This window comes from Poecile atricapillus, chromosome 16 (assembly GCF_030490865.1).
Source record: "Poecile atricapillus isolate bPoeAtr1 chromosome 16, bPoeAtr1.hap1, whole genome shotgun sequence".
NCBI lineage: Eukaryota > Metazoa > Chordata > Aves > Passeriformes > Paridae > Poecile > Poecile atricapillus.
Genome location: NC_081264.1, coordinates 154452 through 173789, shown reverse-complemented (window position 1 = coordinate 173789; position 19338 = coordinate 154452). Strand labels below are relative to the sequence as shown.

Sequence of the window (19338 nt, the reverse complement as noted above, 5' to 3'; positions counted from 1 at the left end):
GCTATGATGTGGAAGTTTTAAAAGCAGTTATATACCTCAAGTCCAACAGAAGGTTGGCCTGTCCATTTAGGGTTTAGTTTTATTGATGCTGGGCATTATCTTGGATCTGTGGTTTTGTGACCAAGCTGATTTATATGAATGATGCTTTCCTAAGAATTCGTGCTTGTCCTGTATCACCATTCTTTCCTAAAGCAAATTCATAGCAAACCTGTGTGAAATTCAGACATTGCTTTTATTTAGACTCAAGAGTCAAATCTGAGGAAGATGATGATGATGATGATGACGATGACGGAAATTATCTTCATCCGAGTCTTTTTGCATCTAAAAAATGCAGTAGGCTTGAAGAGCTCATGAAGGTACTTGACACTATTAAAATTACCTTTTTATCATGTAAAACATCTGATTCGTGGACACAAAAATTGCAGGTGCTCAGGTGTGGGGTTCTTTTCAGACTGTAATTTAAGTCTGTTTTGGTAAACATTTGTTTTACCTTTTCTCTAGTACACAAATTGCTATTTTTCCATTTCCAAGGAATTAAATTTCTGTTTGTGATGCCCTCTGGTATTAAGGGCACCACTCAAGAATTTATCCTACGGAACCTGTGTTCAAGCAAAGAGATTAAGGTATTTAATGGAATAACATGGTTATTAAAAATAATATAAAACAAGCTGAGAGAGAATTTTTTTTCTTCTTAGATTTTAGTAGATGAAATGTTAACATGAAATAACAGTTCCAGCAAATAATATTTCACCAGAATATATTACTCATTAAATGTGAATTTTGCTGGATGTGTTAGCTGTTTTTATTTTCTGAGACTGGACAGTGATGGAATAATGGGAGTGACAGACAGTTGTTTGTATTTCAGGCTTTTAGAGTGGTGCTGTCTGATGTTTGGACAAGTCAGGTTCTGTGCCTTATCCCAGCCATGGCAGTCATTGGCTAACAGTAATAACCACTTTTTTTTGATGTCATTCATTTTTGTTTACATGAAGTGTCTAGTTCTTCACTAATTTTCAAATACATTGGTTATGATGTGAGAGCTACAAAAACAGTAACTTCAGTGTTTGCACAGAATTATTGGTGTCTATCAAGATAGAGAAATTTGCTTTCCCAGATACGTTGATGCTACTGTTCTTTAAATATGTACTTCCAAGTTTAATCTTTTTTTCTATTTTCAAAATATTTTCAGCCTTTGAAGGTAGTAGACCCTGATCACCCCCTTGCAGCGCTGGTGCGCAAAGCACAATCAGATAATAATTCGTCTACGCCACAGTCAACAGACGGGGCAGCTGTGCAGACATCACAGGCAGAATATTCCTCTGACTGTAAGTGCTTTGTGAGGAGGCAGCTGGTGGTGTGTTTTGATGAATTGTGTGTGGATGCTGGTGGGAAGAGAATATGTTGGCTTCATGCTTCATCCCGTGTATTTATTCTTTTGCGATCTCATGAGTCTTTGAAGGTCCTTTCTGAGTATCTGTTGAATTGTTGCTTAAGAAAACCAGGAATGCTGTGGAGGGGGTGGGCAGGCCAGAGGCACAATGCCCTTATTATTATATTTTGTTTTTGCAGGTTTTGTAAATTCTGATACTCAAAAAGTTAAAGTCAAGCTTAAATGAGTTTATGTGCTTCTTAAGTCTTTTCAGCTTTCAGAATTCTGAAAGTCCTCGAATCCTTAAATATAGAAATGCAACCTGCCCTTTCATTTATGGGACTGACCATGTAACACTACTGAGATACAAAAAAGTTTGTGCTGAAGCCTTTGCTGCCATAGGGTTTCGGTCTATTATACATTTGTAAGTAAGGAGTAGTGTTACTTCAAGGTGGTGCTGAGTGAGTTCTTGACTTTTCAGTAATGTTGCTGCAAATCAGTTATAACTGTAATAATCTGAGTCGATTTTTATGCATTACAGGATCAGAACCCCCAAAGGATTACAGGTGTTGTCACTGTAATATGTGGGGAGAAATATGCATGGAAATAATTTGTATTTAAAACTGTACCATAAGGGAATCTTAATAAAATCAAAATAATATTTCTGTGAAGAAATTGAAAATTACTGGTTATTTCAAGAAAGACTAAAATCAAAATAAGTATCTCCATTGAATAGAGCTAGTCAGTTTTTTGATTACTTTCATGTCAGGCTTGAACCGGAATAGATAGAAACTGGGAGATTATAATTTAGTACCACAACAGGGTCAGTTTGCAACTCATGTCCCCACTTTTAAAACTTAACAGGACTTTATTCTGTTCTTGTTACAGACAGCTTATTCTTTGAAGAAAGTAAACACTGCCACATGGGAAAGTTTATGAAACTTTTAAGAGGATAATTCATTGTAATTTAATGTATTGATCAAATCTTGCTTCCAGAAATGGGACTCTTACTGTAATTAATTTGAAATATTTTACATTAATATTTTCTGTTCATATGTAGTCTTCCTGCAGAAAACATATTTATAAGGTGGATTCTTCTTGTAAATTTATTAAGCTAATTAGAACATTATAAAATACTGTCCTTAAAGAAAGAGAGAAATACATAAAAAGCCTTTGCAGTCTCAAGAAATATTTAGAGACAGAGAAGCCTTTAGTGTGGAAAACGTGTTCAAATGCATGGTTTATTATGTTGCTGTTGATTTGCAAAACCTGTCTACTTTTTGAGGTTTGAGTAAGTAGATGTGTGTCTATATATAGTAATATAGGGGTTAAATATGTATATAGTGATTCTTCTAGTGGTTTAATCTGTTAATGCTGATTTTGAATATATGCACATTTCTTTCTTAATGAAAACATAGTTTTAATGGAGTTAAATTGCCAGAGGTGAATTAGATCAGGAAGTGTGATTTCATACTATCTCCTTTTTAAATATGCCTGCTCTATTCACTTCTGTATTCACATCTATGACCTTCAGTACATTCGCATTCTATTCCTTTATCTACATATTTCTTACTCTTTCTAAATCTGTTCATATGAGCCTTTCCTTTTTATGCTTTGGGGTTTTTTTATTTGTTTTTTTCTTACACGAGAAATGAGATGCCCTTTCCTGGTGTGTTGTGCGAATCTGGATTCTTGATGTGTTTGTATTGGTATAATAATGTATTTCATTGGGTGGTTTTCTTCTAATTAGATATTTATTTTTAAATGTGTCTTTTTGTAGCAACCGTGGCAGCCATGTATTACAGCTACTACATGCTCCCTGATGGAACCTATTGCCTGGCTCCTCCACCTCCGGGAATCGATGTTGCTGCCTACTACAACGCCCTGCCCGCAGGGGTGACTGTCTCCAGCACTACAGGTGTAACAGCAACAGTTCCTCCCCCTCCTGGTACAACACCCCCGCCTCCTCCAGACTCAAGCGACAGCACCAGTGGGTTGACTCCTACCACAACATCTACAAGGTACCTCAGACAGATTTGCTTGTTTTTTGAGGGAGTCTTGTTCCTGCACTTCAATAGCGAGAGTTTAGTAAGGGTTCTGTTATTGAATCAAGCTATTTTAACTGCATGGTGAACACAGAGAACAAACCTCTCTGTATTTGGTTGGTTGGTTTTGGCGGTGGTTTTTGTTTTGTTGGGATTTTTTTTGGTTGGTTTTGGTGCTTGTTTTTAGTTGTTTGGTTTTTTGGTTTTTTTTTGTTAAAACAAGAATCTGAAAGATCTTTATGTTCTGTTTTTAAAAACCATTTACTCTTGATGTTTTCAGCACAATTGCTCCAGTGGTTGCCATTATACCTCCACCTCCAGATATCCAACCTGTCATTGACAAGCTAGCTGAGTATGTTGCTAGGAATGGGGTAAAATTTGAAACTAGTGTTCGTGCCAAGAATGATCTCAGGTAAGAGAAAATGTTATTTAAACTGTTATTTCAAAAGTTAAGGTTCTAATTTTTTAAGATATGAAATTACATGACATGTAGGTTTTGACAAGAGAAGTACTGTTCATTTTTTTTTGATTGAAATTTAGGGACCTACTTAACAGCAATGTGAAAGCATTATGGCTCCAATTGTCAAAACAACCAATCTGTCAAAACTGTCTCTAGTGAGCATGCTCTGAATGTGTATCCTCTTAAGTTTAGGCTTAAGTAAGAGTGCTTCCAAACATCAAATAACATTTCATTTTCTAGAGAAGACTAGATGATAAGGGATTGTTAGTGTTAGCTATGTTCATCTTCACATATCCTGTTTTCTTTTAACAGGTTTGAATTCCTGCAACCATGGCACCAGTATAATGCTTATTATGAATTTAAAAAACAGTTCTTCCTTCAAAAAGAGAGCGGTGACAACTGCCAGGTACGTGTATGTTCTTGTACGCTTCTATTAAAAATGAAGTAAATGTGAGAAAAGGACTTACCAGTTGTGTTACTGTGAGACATTTTAAAAGCGGAACACTGAATTAGGGAGAAATTGATCAGCAATGGATGTGAATGCTTTTTTTGTTGTGTTTTAGTTCTGTACAGCATTAAAGTAAGGATCTGTGAGATGGTGTGGTATTTAATTCTCGCTTTTTACTATAAGCCACTCCACTGTAGCTGTAACGTAAAATGACTACCTGAAAATCTTCTGACCTTCTATACAAGGGAATATATGCTTTGTGTAGGTTTAGAGCTTTGTAGGACTGTGATGAGTGTTCTGCTGTCAGAAAGGTTAGCCATGGCTTTTAATACCCATACCTTCCCATATGCCTCATCATTCTTCGTACAACAGTAGCACAGAGGCTGGAGGAGCTTTCTGACATGCTTTTTTTGAGGGAGGTTTAGAGTCCAGCCGTGACTGCAACAATACTGGAGCTTCAGAATCTCACAGCAGTTTCCTACTTGCTTTGCTTCTCCTAGTCCGTGTTATTAGAAGGTGGTAGCCAGACTTGGCATTCATGTTTTTAACTATTCTCGTGTTAGCTAATTAGATTGTTCTCTTACTGAAAAGAAAATTGCAAATAATATCAGAACTACATTATCTGATGTTAACTTTTCATGGGAAAGAGCTATTTTTTTTTTAGGCCCTATGTCATTTGTCATCTCAAGGCTTAGATTGGGGAGCCTTAAACTGAAGAAGGTAGGCCTGTGGGTAAACTCCTCGGAATTGCTTTGTGGAAAATGAAGAAATTCAATAATGGTTGCTGTTTGGAACAATTGTGTCTGATCTTTTGTTTTAATAGTGAAAAAATGTTCTGAAGACACTATTTTTAAAGATAAGCTGTGGTAAATATGATCTTACTCAGCTGATAAATTACAACCAAAATTGTCCTTTGCCACAATGCTGACTGTTGTTCTAGAATGTCTCATTTGCAAACCAGTGGATTGAATTCATAATACTTACATAATTAATAAGGACTTGTTAACATGTAGTTGGGGGGAAATTGTACACTAACTGAAGCATAATAATAAAGGATTCATTTTAAGTGTTCAGATGAGTACAGCCAAAAAGGAACCGAAACCGGTTTAAGTCCCTTGAGGTCAAGCATAGCAATGCATATTTTTGTACTGCATGGCTTTGTAGATAGTGCCATTATCTTCATTTTTTTAAAATAATGACTTTGATATTATCTTTATGCTCTAGTAATGTAAGTATAGGCAACTAATTCAACTGATGCTTTTCCTCTTGGCCATTAAAATTAATAAGAAACTGTACTACTGACTTCAGTAAATATGGGATGAAGTGCTTGATTTCATTGTGCTTTTCCCCTTGGAGGACTTTCAGAAATCAGTTCTGTTGGTCAGGGAATGGCTGCAGGGAAGATCTGCTCAATGCCTCAATTTCAACATCATGTATGCTTAACAACTGCCAGCACAACCAAACTTTTAGTTGACTGTGTTAAATTACTTCATGTTATCACACAACTCACCGTGTAAATATGTTCTGTAATATCCTTCTTGAATTTTTTTTTTGTTGCCAGTTCAGAGATCATGCTGAGTGATTCAGTCATGTAATGGCTGAATCAGTAATTCTTTACTGCCTTGAAAATCTCAGCACATCTGTTGTATCAAAAAACATTGCTAGGCCCAGTGTTCTTCAGCAGAATGCTGGAAAAAGTCAAACATTAACATGTGTTGATTCCTGTGAAATCTGATTCTGCAAAGAATTTACATGCAGTTGTACATGAGGAAAAAGTGTCATAAGCTTTTACCCTCTCTGGGAATTGACTTTATGGATTTGCTTTGGGACCCTGGAAATCAAGACCTAAACCAATATACAAAAGAATTACTTGCTTTTAGGGTCTAATTTTAAAAGTATAATTTTAAAGCAGTTCTTGGCAAAAGTGCATCAGCTGAAGAACATTTTCTTTGCTGTAAAATAACAACATATTCTTACTGTAGATCTGTAGGTTTTACAGGCTATAGGTTTATATGAGGTAGAATTATGGTTACGAGTGCTGAGCAATATAAAATTGGCTGTTGTGTGATTAGCTGATAATACAATTTTTCAAATGGCTGACAAAATTGCAGCTCCACAGACATTGTATGAATGATTTAATAAGTGTCCTGTTAGTAATTCTGCTCATTTCTTTTGAAAAGGGAGTATCTTCCTCTGAAGATGTTCCAGCAGACACTGCCAGTGATGCACCGAGTGAGACTCAATTTGCAGATGAACATTCACCTGAAGATGCATCTGAGCCGAGCACTAAGGGAGTTCCAGGGACTAAAAAGGATGTTCCTCCTGCTAAAGCTGTCAGTGATGGTAAACTGGTGAAAGGTATGGTAACATGATTTATTTGGCATAAAAATATTTGATATCATATACATAAAGAAAAAAAGAAGGCAGGGGAAAGTAGGGAGAAGAATTTCATCATGGGAAAAATATATTTTCACTCAAGGCATCAAAAAATGTCTGCAGTAAGTAATTTGATTGCTCTCTTTCTTAACAGACTCAGGTATTTATGGTCTGACACAGTAAATTTTTTTCCTTCAGTTTTGTGCAAAGTTGAAGGCTTTCTTCAGTGATACCAGTAAAATCTTATTTTTGTCATTTTCAACTTGACAGTTACAGGCTTTGTGCAAGAGAGAAATCATTTGTTTTGAAGGAGAGCAGTGGCCTTATTTGAAAGGATACATGTGGAGGAAACACTCTAGGCTTGTTGCTCATTCTGGCCGTGTTGGACGTTAGTCATGCTGGAGGAGACCCTTCTCACGTCTAAATGAAATGTTTTTCCTCTTGCAGTCATAGCAGTAGAGGGACAGAATGGGAAGATATCTCTGGAAGCCACTCAAAACAGTTAACACAATTAAGTGTTCTGAGTTGGAGAAATGATTGTTTGTATTTGGGAGCTGATTTATTGGCCTCCCAGGAAAAGATACTTTAAAAATTGTAAGATATGTTAAAAACTAAAATTGTGCATCTTTTAACTAGAACTGAAAGCCACTGAAAAAAACAAACCAAACAGAAAAAAACACTCTTTAATTGGGATTCCATGGATGGAAACTTCCTTCCTGCCAATTTAGTGGCTTACTTAATTACTGATAAGTTTATCTACGTCCTGTGGTTCCTTTGAATTTTCTCTTCCTGCTTCCCACTGCGATCCCATTTCTTCCACAACCAGCAAACACCGGGCTCTTTGCTGTGACTGTCTGTCGAGACTCTGCAGTTTCTTCTCTGTGCAGCCTGAGTAGCTTCCCTGGGGAAGGAAAAATCTTCCCTGCCTTCAAAGATGCCCCATTAAGAGATGCAATATATATTATTATATAATTATAATATATAAGAAATATATATTGTTTCTGTTGTTTTGCTATTAGTAAGTGGCAGACTGGAGCCTGTACTTTAATAGTAGTAATCTGCTCAAATTTACATAATGGAATATAACCAATGAGTCATTTCATGGCAATCTGATTCCTATAAACTTATTTTCATTTCCTTTAATAGGATACAAATCCCACTTTATTATAACCTAAATACAGTACTTGCCTCCAGGACAGACATAACATCCATACTAGATTTTCCTTCTGCCTCTGAGGAAATAAAATCCTATTTTAGGATTTGTTCTATCCCATGAAAAAGTGGGAAAATCACTCTTACCTCTTCCCTTGGAATTATGGAGTTCTTTGTTTCTGAGCATATTTCCTTACCCCAGGATTACCAGAATCAAAGCTTATCTTTATAAAGCTGGTATGTAATTTAATTACTGTATTTAAATTTCCCTAATTGCAATCTCATAGGATGTATGAGATTGTGAAAGGCTTCCTGAGGAAGGTAAGTATTGCAGCAGACCATATGGTACTAGGTAGTGGGAAATTCCATTCTTCCATTCTTTTTTCTTAGAAGTATCATTTTGGATAAATGGGTTGGAGATTAATGCTGTATTTTTTTTGAGATCTTTACACAGCAAATGAAGTTTCCAATGTTTGTTTAAAAACACAGAAGAAGAAAAAAAAGGATTATGTTGTCCTTTTCAGCAAAATAAATAGCATAATAGGAGGGTGCAAGTTCCTTTTTTTTGTGGTGTAGTCTGCAGGTGTAATGGGTAGTCAGGAAATTGAACCTGCCTTCTACTGTAGTCTAATGATGTGTGAAATCTTACCCATTCATTCACAGCATCCTTTGCTCCAATAAGCTTTGCAATCAAGGCAAAAGAAAATGACCTTCTTCCTTTGGAGAAAAACCGTGTTAAATTAGATGATGACAGTGATGAGGAGGAAGAGGAGGGAAGGGAAGGCCAAGAGAGTGCTAACAGTTCGTCAAACCATACTCCAGCAATTACCACTCCTTGTTCTGCTCCTGAAGAGAAAAAGCCTCAGCTTACACAGGAGGAGTTGGAAGCTAAACAAGGTAAAAACAAAATGAAGGATTGAGTCCTTCATGCAAACCACGGAACTACCACGTGTGACATTTTAGGGGTGCTGAATATTCTGTGTATGTGCTGAAAATTTCTGTGTATTGTTAACAAGAATCAGAATTCTTTTCCCACGGTTTCCTCTTTATTTTTAAGACTGAAATCTTCATTGGTTGCTCAGACAAACTCAAACTTACTACACAGTCAGGCAGTTGAGTTCTAATCTATTTGTTCTAATGCCTGATCTTCCAGAATTTTATTTTGGTTTTCCGTTACAACCTTCTAGTAAAACACTGAATTTGTAGTTTCCAGATGGCATTAACAAAGCCCAGCAAATACATACCTGTTTGTAATTTTCTTCAGCGAACAGTGAATTGCTTCAAGCTATTTTTCATTACATAGGACTCACATAAAGACTCATATCGCCTTGTTGATGTTTTGTTGCTCTTAAAATGCAATGCTATTACATCTTTGTATGGGTTTTTCCTGTTCCTGTGTTAAATGTGCAGAAGGGCAGAAGGGCATGCTTTGTGAATTTGAAAGAAATGATGTTTTAAAAGAATCCGTTTTCACCCATTCCTCCCCAAGGCTGTTTCACAGCAGAGTGTGCCTGTTAAAGTGGATGTTCTGTCAGTATTTACCAGCTTAAAAACTCAGTATTTCTCACAACTATGAGTATGCCACAGGAATTTAGTTTTTCATTTTCAAAATGGTGGTTTTTTGCTTCTAAGTAGCAGTTGCTTTGTAAATTGCAGTAGCACAAAGTATGCTATGGTGTTACGTATCTAAAGCAAATATGAAGTCTTTTGTTTGATAATAAAAATGAAGTGTAAAAAATACTTAGAAAAAGTTGTGTGTTGAAAAACCTGTGGAATTGAACCAAAAAATCCAGTTGTTTTGTACATATACAGAACGCAAAAATGAAAGTGCGAGATGAAAAACATTACACAAAGTAGCTGTTAGGTGCATAGTTAAATCAATAGGCCTATTCTCTTCATGTAATCACATGCATAATCTCACACAGCAAAATTCTGCTGGTTGTGATGATGAAAGTTTCTGAAAATTGTTGGAGCTGCTCTTTCTATAAACATATATTTAAATAGGGCTGGAAACTATGAAGATCAGATCAGTGGAAAGAGCAAACTGGAGAGTCTGCAGACTTAAAAGAAAAAGCTTTTGAATTTACAGAGCTGCTTTCTTTAGGTAGCTTTTATAAATAGAAAAGGACAAGTATCATGTATAATCAGGATTGGACTTTGTTATAATTTTAATTTAGAAGTTTTTACTTTACCTGTACTGCTTTACATTTGCTTTACATTAAGCAAATGATGTATCTCTGAATTATGATGCTTGGAATTCCTTAATTTCAAGTAGATGTCCTTACCATTTCATTGAATGGCTATATTGGAAAGGCTTGAGAATGACTGGAGGGGCTGTTTGCTTCTTTGTGATGGGGAGGGGTGTTTGTTTTAAGGAAGCCTGAGTTCCCAAGCATGGCTAACCCTAAACCTAATGCTTAATTGTCTTTCTTAGCAAAGCAGAAACTAGAGGATAGATTAGCAGCTGCAGCAAGGGAGAAGCTTGCACAGGCCTCCAAAGAATCAAAGGAGAAGCAGCTACAAGCAGAACGCAAAAGGAAAGCTGCCTTGTTCTTGCAGACCCTGAAAAACCCTCTGGCAGAGGCAGAAACTGAGAAAATTGAAGAGAATTCCTTCAGTAGTGAGGTAAGCAAGAAATAAATTTCTCTTTCCCATAAAGCTGGCAGAAAACTTACCTCTAGAATGTGAATCTGTCAGTGACCAAACTGTGAAACTGAAACTGTCAAGTGATAAACTTGACCAAAGAGATAGAAGCTTCTCTAAACGGGGAGAAAATTGAATTTTAAACACTGTTAATAGTTTTCATTATGTTACATATGTCTATCATCTGTCATTAAAGAACTGGTAGAGAAGTAGGCTGCACAATTCCTAGGTCAGTTAGACAGGTAGAGAAAGGAAAAGGAGCTTCCGTGTTTTAACTCTGTTCCAGCGATCCAAGTGTTGGAATGCTCACCGTGCAAGAATATTGGGACGGCTTTCTTAAGTTGTGATACTTTCTTATTTGATGTGTACATTGATGGCTTTGCAGTACATTACAAATATAAATATTGTTGGAATGTAGAATCTTGGTTTCCTGGGTTTGGAATTACATGGCTTTCAGAAAAGCCAGTAAAATAACTTTTGGTTGCACTAGTCAAGCGAAGTGTAATCTCTAAATACTGATGGAAAATTTTAAGATATTGATTGTGACAGACTGGCTGCAAGAAAGAACTACATGGCTTTCAATTGTTTCGTTTCCCTCACAGAGAATTCCAGTACCTAGCAAGTACATTGCCCAGCTCTGATTTTTTTCCAAATCATGGATTACCCCTCAAAACACTTCCAAGAGAACAGTTGAAAGAGACATACCTGCAGTTTAGGTGATCCATATCAGCAGAGAGTAGCAGATATGTGAATTAAGTGTGATTAAATCCCAAAAGAGATCCTGTTTAGGTTTTTTGTTGCTACTGCTAATAAATTTTCCCTGACCCAAATGTTAAGTACTTCTCTTTTCAGCTGTAATTTGAAGAGTGACTGCAAAGAGACAATAAAACTGCAAAACTCCCCACATTTGGAGTTTTGCTCGTTTTCTCAAGGGAATTTGTCAAGGACACAGATATTTCTAAGCTAAAGTTCCTTTGATAATTTTCTTTAAGAGAATGCCTGAAATTACCAGTGACAGCTGACTCTTTTTCAGAAGAGCAGATGAATGTTGTTGCTCGCATCTGAACTTACTAAAGTTCTAAGCCAAACTTGCTAGTGAACTTCTCAACAAAAAAACCACACCCTATCCCACTTCTCAGTAAACTGATTTTCTAGAAACTTTTTTTTTTCTTCCACAAAAGTACAGTTTCAGAGAAGGCATCTATTTTTTCTTACACAAAGAATTCCAGTGTATTTGAGAATTTTAAAGTAACCGGTTTCACTGTTTCTTACCAATAGAAATGGTTTGGAGGTGCTTTCATTGTTAAAGGGTTTATTTAGAATTTCAAATATATATTTAAATGTTTTCTGATGTGATCTTGCTTTTTAAAAATAAAATTGGTTATTGCATTGGGAGTGCTTGCACTGTTTTAATGAACAATCAAAAATGCCATAATGTCTTTGGAAGTAATATTCCTGCTAAGGGTGGTTTGCTTAGTGACACACTTATATAGATATGTGCATATAGACTTTTGCTGATAAAAGCTTATTTTGAAACATGAATATTTTTCAAGCTATTGCTCCATTTGCCATATTTGAAAAAGCAACCATTTCCATTCATTCCAAATAATCTGCCTTTTACTCCTCTTGCCTACTTTGCCTATTTGTAACAGCCCATTTGAGTCAAGAAATTGTATTGGAGAAAGATGAGTGAAATTATACTGCAGATCTGTTAACCTCTGTTCTACATACCCTGAGAACCCAGTATGCTGCATTATGATGTTTAAATCAGCTTGTAAATAAATATGTAGCACTGGTTTGGTTTTTAAAGCTTTTTTAGTCATGTTTCACACTTTCAGTCATATTTCAGACTAAAGATGCATTTAAAAACACTGATTGCAAGCATAACAGGAGATAACCAGTGGCTTTAATAAAAAAAGTATGTTAAAAAGTTGAGAGAGAAAGGATATGTAAAATCAGTTTTGTAGTTTGGTCAATGGTACTAATTGGGGTAATTAAATCAGAAAACTAATTAATCGGAAAACAAAGAAAAAAATTAAATTTTTGTGTCCACCAGAAATGTCACTATGTATTTCATGTTTTGGAGGTAGGAGCATCCAATGAGGGTTCCAGGAAACAAAGGCATGGTATACAGTGGTCAGAGTTAATGTAGTGGCATGATATTTGTAGGTTAAAATTTGTCTCAAAAATGGAGTAATGACTGAGTTGTATAATAAAGCATGAAGAGCAGTTGAGAATACCTATGGGAGATGCATAATCTCCATTACATTGCCCCAGCCTAATAAGTGTATAAAAAACAGTAATGCTATTTATGTGCACATACAGCGTACGTTTGTGTGATGGATACCTGTTTATCACAGTGTGCAGAAATACATGAAATGCACAAAGCTTTTGTGACCTCTGTCAGATTTTCCTGATACCTTGTATTTCTTGAAAGGATCACTGGTACTGAGTGTACATTGCATCTTTGAATGAAATCGATTCTGCTAACTGCAGGTAAAGGACAGTCAATACTACAGAGCAGAGCACTTATATGCTGTTTTGGCTACAGCTGAATCTTAAAAATAGTCATATTTGTGTTTTCCATAGCTATAATTCCATAGTTGAATTTATGGCTTCCTGTTTTTCTTTAAAGTGCAATCAAGCAAGAGAAACAAAAAGCAGAAAAAGCTTGAGCGGTGGAGCAGCACAGTGTTTCACAAATGGCTCCGTGGCATTCTTGCATGCATTAGAACAGTGCAGTTACGCATAGGATTTCCTCAAACCGGTACTTTGAAAGCCTGGGTCTCGTCTCAGTTTCCAAAACTTCCAAAACAATGAGCTTCCAGTGATGCTGTGGCCAGTGAAGTCTGTGCCCTTGTTCAGGGCATGGACAAACAGTAATTGGATGATGTTTCCCTTCTTGTATTTACATGTATAATTCGTATAGACTCTTGGTACACATAGACTTTGTATAGACTTTGGCATGTCTGTCAGTGTCACTGACAAGTTGCCTAATTCTGCAATGAACGTAAGTTGCTTGTCCTGGAACAGCAAACAGCATGTAGTTTTAACAACTGCAGTTCTTCCATGCTGAGCTGGAATATGCCAGGTTATATGGAGTGCTTCACTGAGCTGCCTTTTTTTTACCTTAGAACAAATAAAGTAAGGTGTTTCATGATCAGAAATACAAGTCTCATTCCAAAATTATTTAAATTATTTCAAATTTTAAGAAATAAGATTGTAGATCCTTGATAGTGGGACTTAGCGTGGGTTATTCTGCAAATGTCATGTTTTATTCTGTCAGAAATGTTTAAATGGTGATAGTGCTTTGATAGACATATAAAAGCCAGTTGGTTATACCCAAACTGTTACCTTTATAAACCTTAGTATGTGATTTAAACAGAGGAGAGATCCAGTCGTTATGTTGCAAAACCAGACAAGCACATGATTTGAAAGTGATGCTGTTTCAATGGCTTGTCCCAAATGTAATCTTCTGTTATGCCTCTGAATATAAAGATTCTGTGGCACAAAGCAAAACTTTCCTTCTTTTTGGTTCTGTCTTCCCAGGTTTTGAAGCCGTTTTATCATTTGTTTCTTTAGATGGCTTGTCCTTACTTTTGTCCTGTATGTAACAATAATTTCTTTTTCTTGTGGAAAGTAGTCTTATTTATGAGTGAAATAGAAGTGTGCCATGCTTTAAAAGTGAGATGCTCTTCTGGTTTTGTCAAGCCTGACAGGGTTATCAACACCTGTAGATAATGTATGTCTTTTACACTGCTGTAGTTTAACCTACTTTTTTAGCAATAGACTGTGGATATTCCTGCATGCCTCTTTGGAATAATAATAATAATGTATAACATCATTTTATGTTTATGTATTTTCTTTGTTAATTTTTGAGCAAAATGGAATTGTCTAATAAAAATCATCCAATAAGTGCTAAAAGAAAAAAAAAATCTTTAGAATATTTCAGAGCTATTCACTTCTTTCTTTACTTTTTTTCAGGTATCTACATCTCCTGGTTAGCATGGGAGGCGGGTTGGGTTTGCTTGTAAATTTATCTGTCCTTTTGGAAAAAACAAGATAAAGTAAAAACATAAGTGTTGCATACTAATGTGGCATTTAGGGGGTGGATAATTTGCTAGCATTTGGAACTTTTTTATTTATTGCAATAACTCTATTATCAAAAACTACATGACAGATGTAATTCCTTATAGCATAAATATTTTAGTCATTATTTAACAGGGGGGAAAAAGGTAAATATCAGGAACTGCCATTTTAATTAAGATAGGTGAGGAGATAAGAATGTTTATGTGTTGATTTTTAGTCTTCACAGTGCTCAAAATAAAAAAGCATATTGATCCACGCAGCAAACAGATTCACAGCCACTAATTTCTTGGCAGTTGGCCCTGTCAAAATTTTCTATGTTTTTGAAGACCTTACCATGGTCATTGTACTGTTGATAGCTATTTTTTAGTGCAGCAGAATAACCCTGATGAAACTGTTGAGTCTTTGAGTTCTTATAGAACAAATTCTGTAGGAGATCCTTTTATCTCTTCAAATTAATATTTTTGGACAGTTTATGAATGTTAGGACTGACAAACTTCTAAACAGAAGTAACTGCTTGCTTTGTTACAGAGAGCGATGAATACACAAATAATACACATCCATTGCTGATAGTTTGTTAATTCTCAGTAAGGGAATACTTCATCATAAGCTTCGGGGAACCTGGAATAAAAAAGATACAGTGGTAGAAAAGAATCTGGAGTATTTTTGGATTTTAGTGAAGTAAAAGAATTGTTGATTAACTCTTTACAGTTCTGATGTTCTTCACTCTGCAGTTTTAATCTAACATAGGATTCCAATTGCTGTAAAAGAAAGATAAGCTGTTTGTAATATTATGGATAATGTCCCTTTGCCAGTTAATTTTGTTTGAGCCAGACACAGTGCTAGTGTTTTCTTATGTTGCAATAAGCACATTCTGGTTCATTTCTAGTTTTGACTTTGTGTATTGATTAAGTAGTGTAACCCCAGAATAACTAATGTGTATTCTGGGCTTATGAGTACTGCAAATATGCAAATGAACCGAAGTACTCATTTCTATTCTCATATGGCTATAAATTCTCCCTATTTACAGAGCTTTTTCTTAATCCATTCCTGCTAAACAAGAGTTGTTGAATCATGTTTTGGCATTACTTTCATCAGATTTGCAAGTCATGCAAATAAAATGCTGAGGAACAACTGTGCCAGAGAATTTGTCTAAGAGTGTAGCATTTAGTAAAGGCCAAAAAAAATGTGCTGTTACCCAAAACAGACAGAGAAGTGAGATTCAGTGAATCCTGTCTGAGTGTTTGTGGTTTAACTTCTTAGAAGAGTTCTCAGACAATGTAAATCTCTCATCCGTTGAGATGCATGATAAAATTCATCACGTAACAAGTTTGTTTCCATGCTTTCTGAAATTGTTCTGCTGGCCTGCCTATTGGCAGAGCCTGATTAGTTGAAGCAGAGTGGTTTGTAATCTCCCAGTTCTGTGCTTACTGTGATCTATTTTTATTTTTTAATTGTTTTTAATTATTATTTTCCACATTCGTGCCTCCAATTTCAGCGTCCGTTACCTTATTTTCCAAGACAGTTAATTTTTTTCCAAATATTTATACCCCTAGAAATTTTATTTGTGGCCTAGCAATTTGTTGAATGCTTTCACTGAGCTCTGTGTTCTGCTCTGGTGGTGAATCAAGTAATTTTGCTAGTGCTGTTTTTTTAAAGGCAACTGGAGTTGCCCGTGAGGGAAGTGGCCCATTTGTTTCAGGTGATTGTCATAAGGACACCCAAGCATCTGAGCACAGTGGTGGACGGGTTCTCCCTGTGTGTTTCCTGTTGTATTTTACTGCTTATTTCATCCAGGGGTAGCTAAAGTAACTTCTGTGTGGCTTTCTAGATATGATTCATCACTAGCCTGAAGCAGTGGTGTTCCAATCCACCAGGCAGCCAGTCTGCATCTGTGCTTCCCAGAGAACTGGACAGCGCTGTCACTCCTCAGTGTCAGCTTCCTGAAAGTCAAGGAGAGCCCAGTGGCAGCAGTGCATGCTTTTGGTAGAAACATAGTCGGGCTTAGCATTGTGTGGTTCTTTGTTCAGGTGGCTGAGAGAATCTCTACATGTGAGCTAAAAGTAAATGTCATTCATTTATGAACTTCCTCCTTGGCAGTGATAGGAGAGCTTGTGTTCTATGTGGCCAAATGAATCTGAGCAGTGAAAACCATTGGATTTTTCTCCTCTCTCGTTTTCCTCTTAACACTACTTTGCCTACAGCTTTTTTGTTTCAAGCTATTAGAGGTGTCTACTTCAAGGCAGACTGGACTACTCCATATTCAGTAGTGTTCAAAGCAAAAGCTCAGGTAGAAGGAGATGAATAATGTTGTCAAAGGAACTAAAGTCAACTCTGGTGGCCTCTTAGGAAACTGGAGATCAGGTGTCTGAGGTGTCTGCAGCTACACATGGAGTTTGTGAAATCATAGATTGGCCTATGGTAAATCAGTCACTCAAATGATCATGCTGTAAAATGTTTATAATCTTTGAAGCAAGGTACTTCAGTACTGCTTTGTAGCTGATATTATAAATGTGGTGATAGCATTTATCAGTTAAAGCATGAAAAGGTGTCGTGTCTCTAAATTGAAGCAGAGCTGCCTTTTTGATTATTCAAACATGATGAGTTACTGTCTTTATGTATTCATGGTAGGAGAAGGGTGAAAAAAAAGGAAAACACTACCTGTTCCTAATTTGGTTATTTCAGGTTTAATGTATTAATTTTTATTCCAGTCATGGTAAGTATCCTGGTATCGAACAGTGAAAGTGTCAGATGAGGTGGAGCAGAAATTATGACAGGGAAACTGATTTCTCCAGTTGCCTTGAAGTGGCAGCTGGGGGAATGACAGGCTTTGAACTGAGGAGCATATCTATAATGCCTGACTTGAATTGTTCTAAACAAGACATTGAGCAGAATTCTCTGGGGTTCAAGCTGATAATTTGAAAATGTTGTATGATTTTGCTTAATCTTCTTCAGCTGGAATTACTCACTGAACAATAACTGTGCATGGACCTGTTCTGTCTTTGAGATTAATAAATTTTGTAATCATCCCTATCCTTTACATTTAAAACATGTACTTTGCCAAGTTCATAATTTCTATCAGCACTGGTTCATTTTGCTGTTTTTCTTGAATTTGTCATCCAGACAGCAGAGTTCATGGAGGAAAGTGACACCAAAACTTAGCTTTGAATGTCAGTAGTTCCTGATTGTATTTCCAGGTTTATCCCATTTTAAGTAAGACGTGTAAATAGACTAAAAGATACCTGATAGTACTCATTTTTTTAGAACACATTTCTTCTAAAAACTAGAGATGAAAACTTCAGAACTATGTCCTGGTTAAGCTGACAGTCTTAGCATGCATATACCAACATTGCATGTGTATCTTTTGGGAACTGCACAGGTCTCCATTAAATTTTGCTGGATGTGTGTGTTTGAAGATGTCAGCCTTACTTCTGCACACTTTACATAATCCCAATGCAGCACTGACTAACTGACTAATTTTGGAAACTGAAAACTGTTCTTTGTTTATCTTTGATTTCAGAGTGTCAGTAGTATTCCATGTCCTGTGACTGCAGTCAGAACTTTACCCACCTTAGAAGTTAAACAAGCAGAAAGGCCTTCAAGCAGAAGCAGAGACCCTCCTAGGGATGAAGAAAAGGAAAAGAAAAGGAAAAAACACAAGAAAAGATCTCGGTCAAGATCTCGATCACCATTCAAATATCATTCATCATCTAAGTCTAGGTCTAGATCACATTCAAAAGCAAAACACTCACTTCCTACTGCCTATAGGACTGTCAGGCATTCAAGGTGGGTTTGGAAACCAAACATATGCTTTAGTATTCTGTGTGGATTAACATGTAAAACATCTTTGCACTTCTTCTGTTACATAGGTGTTTTTATACCGATTGCAAAGGTTACAGTCACCTTGAAGGCAGTATGTGGCACGTACAGATCAAATGTGGCAGGTCTTTTGAAAATCATTTTAGTGAAAGAATGAGTCATTAATTTCTAATTACACAGTACAAAACTTTTACCAGTAAATGCTTTTTCCTGATGTTCTTTGAAATACCCGGTGATACTATGTAGAAATGTGATGATAGCAGAAGGAGAACTTGCTAATAAATCTGTGGCTGTTACTGAAGCAAATTAAACAATATTCAGATAAGAAATAGAGGACTAGGTGGTTAAGTGGCAAAGCTCAGAAGAAAAAAAGCACTTGAGTGACAAGTGAAAAAGTATGATGGATGGATGAATTGCAGGAGAGATGTGACAGGAATCCAAGGAGAGTGAAAACAGAGTTGAAAGAGAGAGAGAGACCACAGTACTGTTAACTCTAGTTAATCGTTAATGAGATTAAACACAGTATGCTAATTATCCATCTGTAAGATTATGTATATCATGTTTTACTGATACTGTTAATTCTGTCGAAGATATTTGGGTCTAGGTGCCTTCAAAGTTTACTGTCTGTAGAATTTGTCATAGCTGAACGCTCTACCCCAGTGGAGTTAACGTGGTCAGTAGGAAGGGCTTTGAGGGTACATTCTATGGATCAGGCTACAGAACAGTGTAGCTGCTTAAATAGCTTGTAGTTCAAGTAAATTGTGCATATAAATACTGCCACAGCTGTACGTGATGCATGTGAAACCATACACTGCTTCCTTTTTGTGTCTCTGCCTATGGCTCGTGCCTGAAAAAAGCTTCTAGCCCCTGATGACAGTGTGCCAAAACTTCTCTTAGTTTTCTTGTGCTTTTTTGTTTAATGAAGTATCTTAACTATACT

The 19338-nt window shown here is 36.3% G+C and overlaps 1 protein-coding gene across 4 annotated transcripts in view; it reads left to right on the top strand.

The window, feature by feature from the left end:
* The window catches only part of SFSWAP (splicing factor SWAP), a 38085-nt gene that overhangs the window by 8493 nt on the left and 10254 nt on the right, over positions 1-19338 (top strand). For all 4 annotated transcript variants that reach the window (XM_058851286.1, XM_058851287.1, XM_058851288.1 and 1 more), the window contains exons 6-14: positions 241-356; positions 1190-1325; positions 3150-3390; positions 3695-3826; positions 4187-4280; positions 6503-6680; positions 8514-8747; positions 10285-10475; positions 18100-18365. In XM_058851286.1, coding sequence (XP_058707269.1) covers positions 241-356; positions 1190-1325; positions 3150-3390; positions 3695-3826; positions 4187-4280; positions 6503-6680; positions 8514-8747; positions 10285-10475; positions 18100-18365 — 1588 coding nt within the window. The remainder of the gene's footprint in view (positions 1-240; positions 357-1189; positions 1326-3149; positions 3391-3694; positions 3827-4186; positions 4281-6502; positions 6681-8513; positions 8748-10284; positions 10476-18099; positions 18366-19338) is intronic.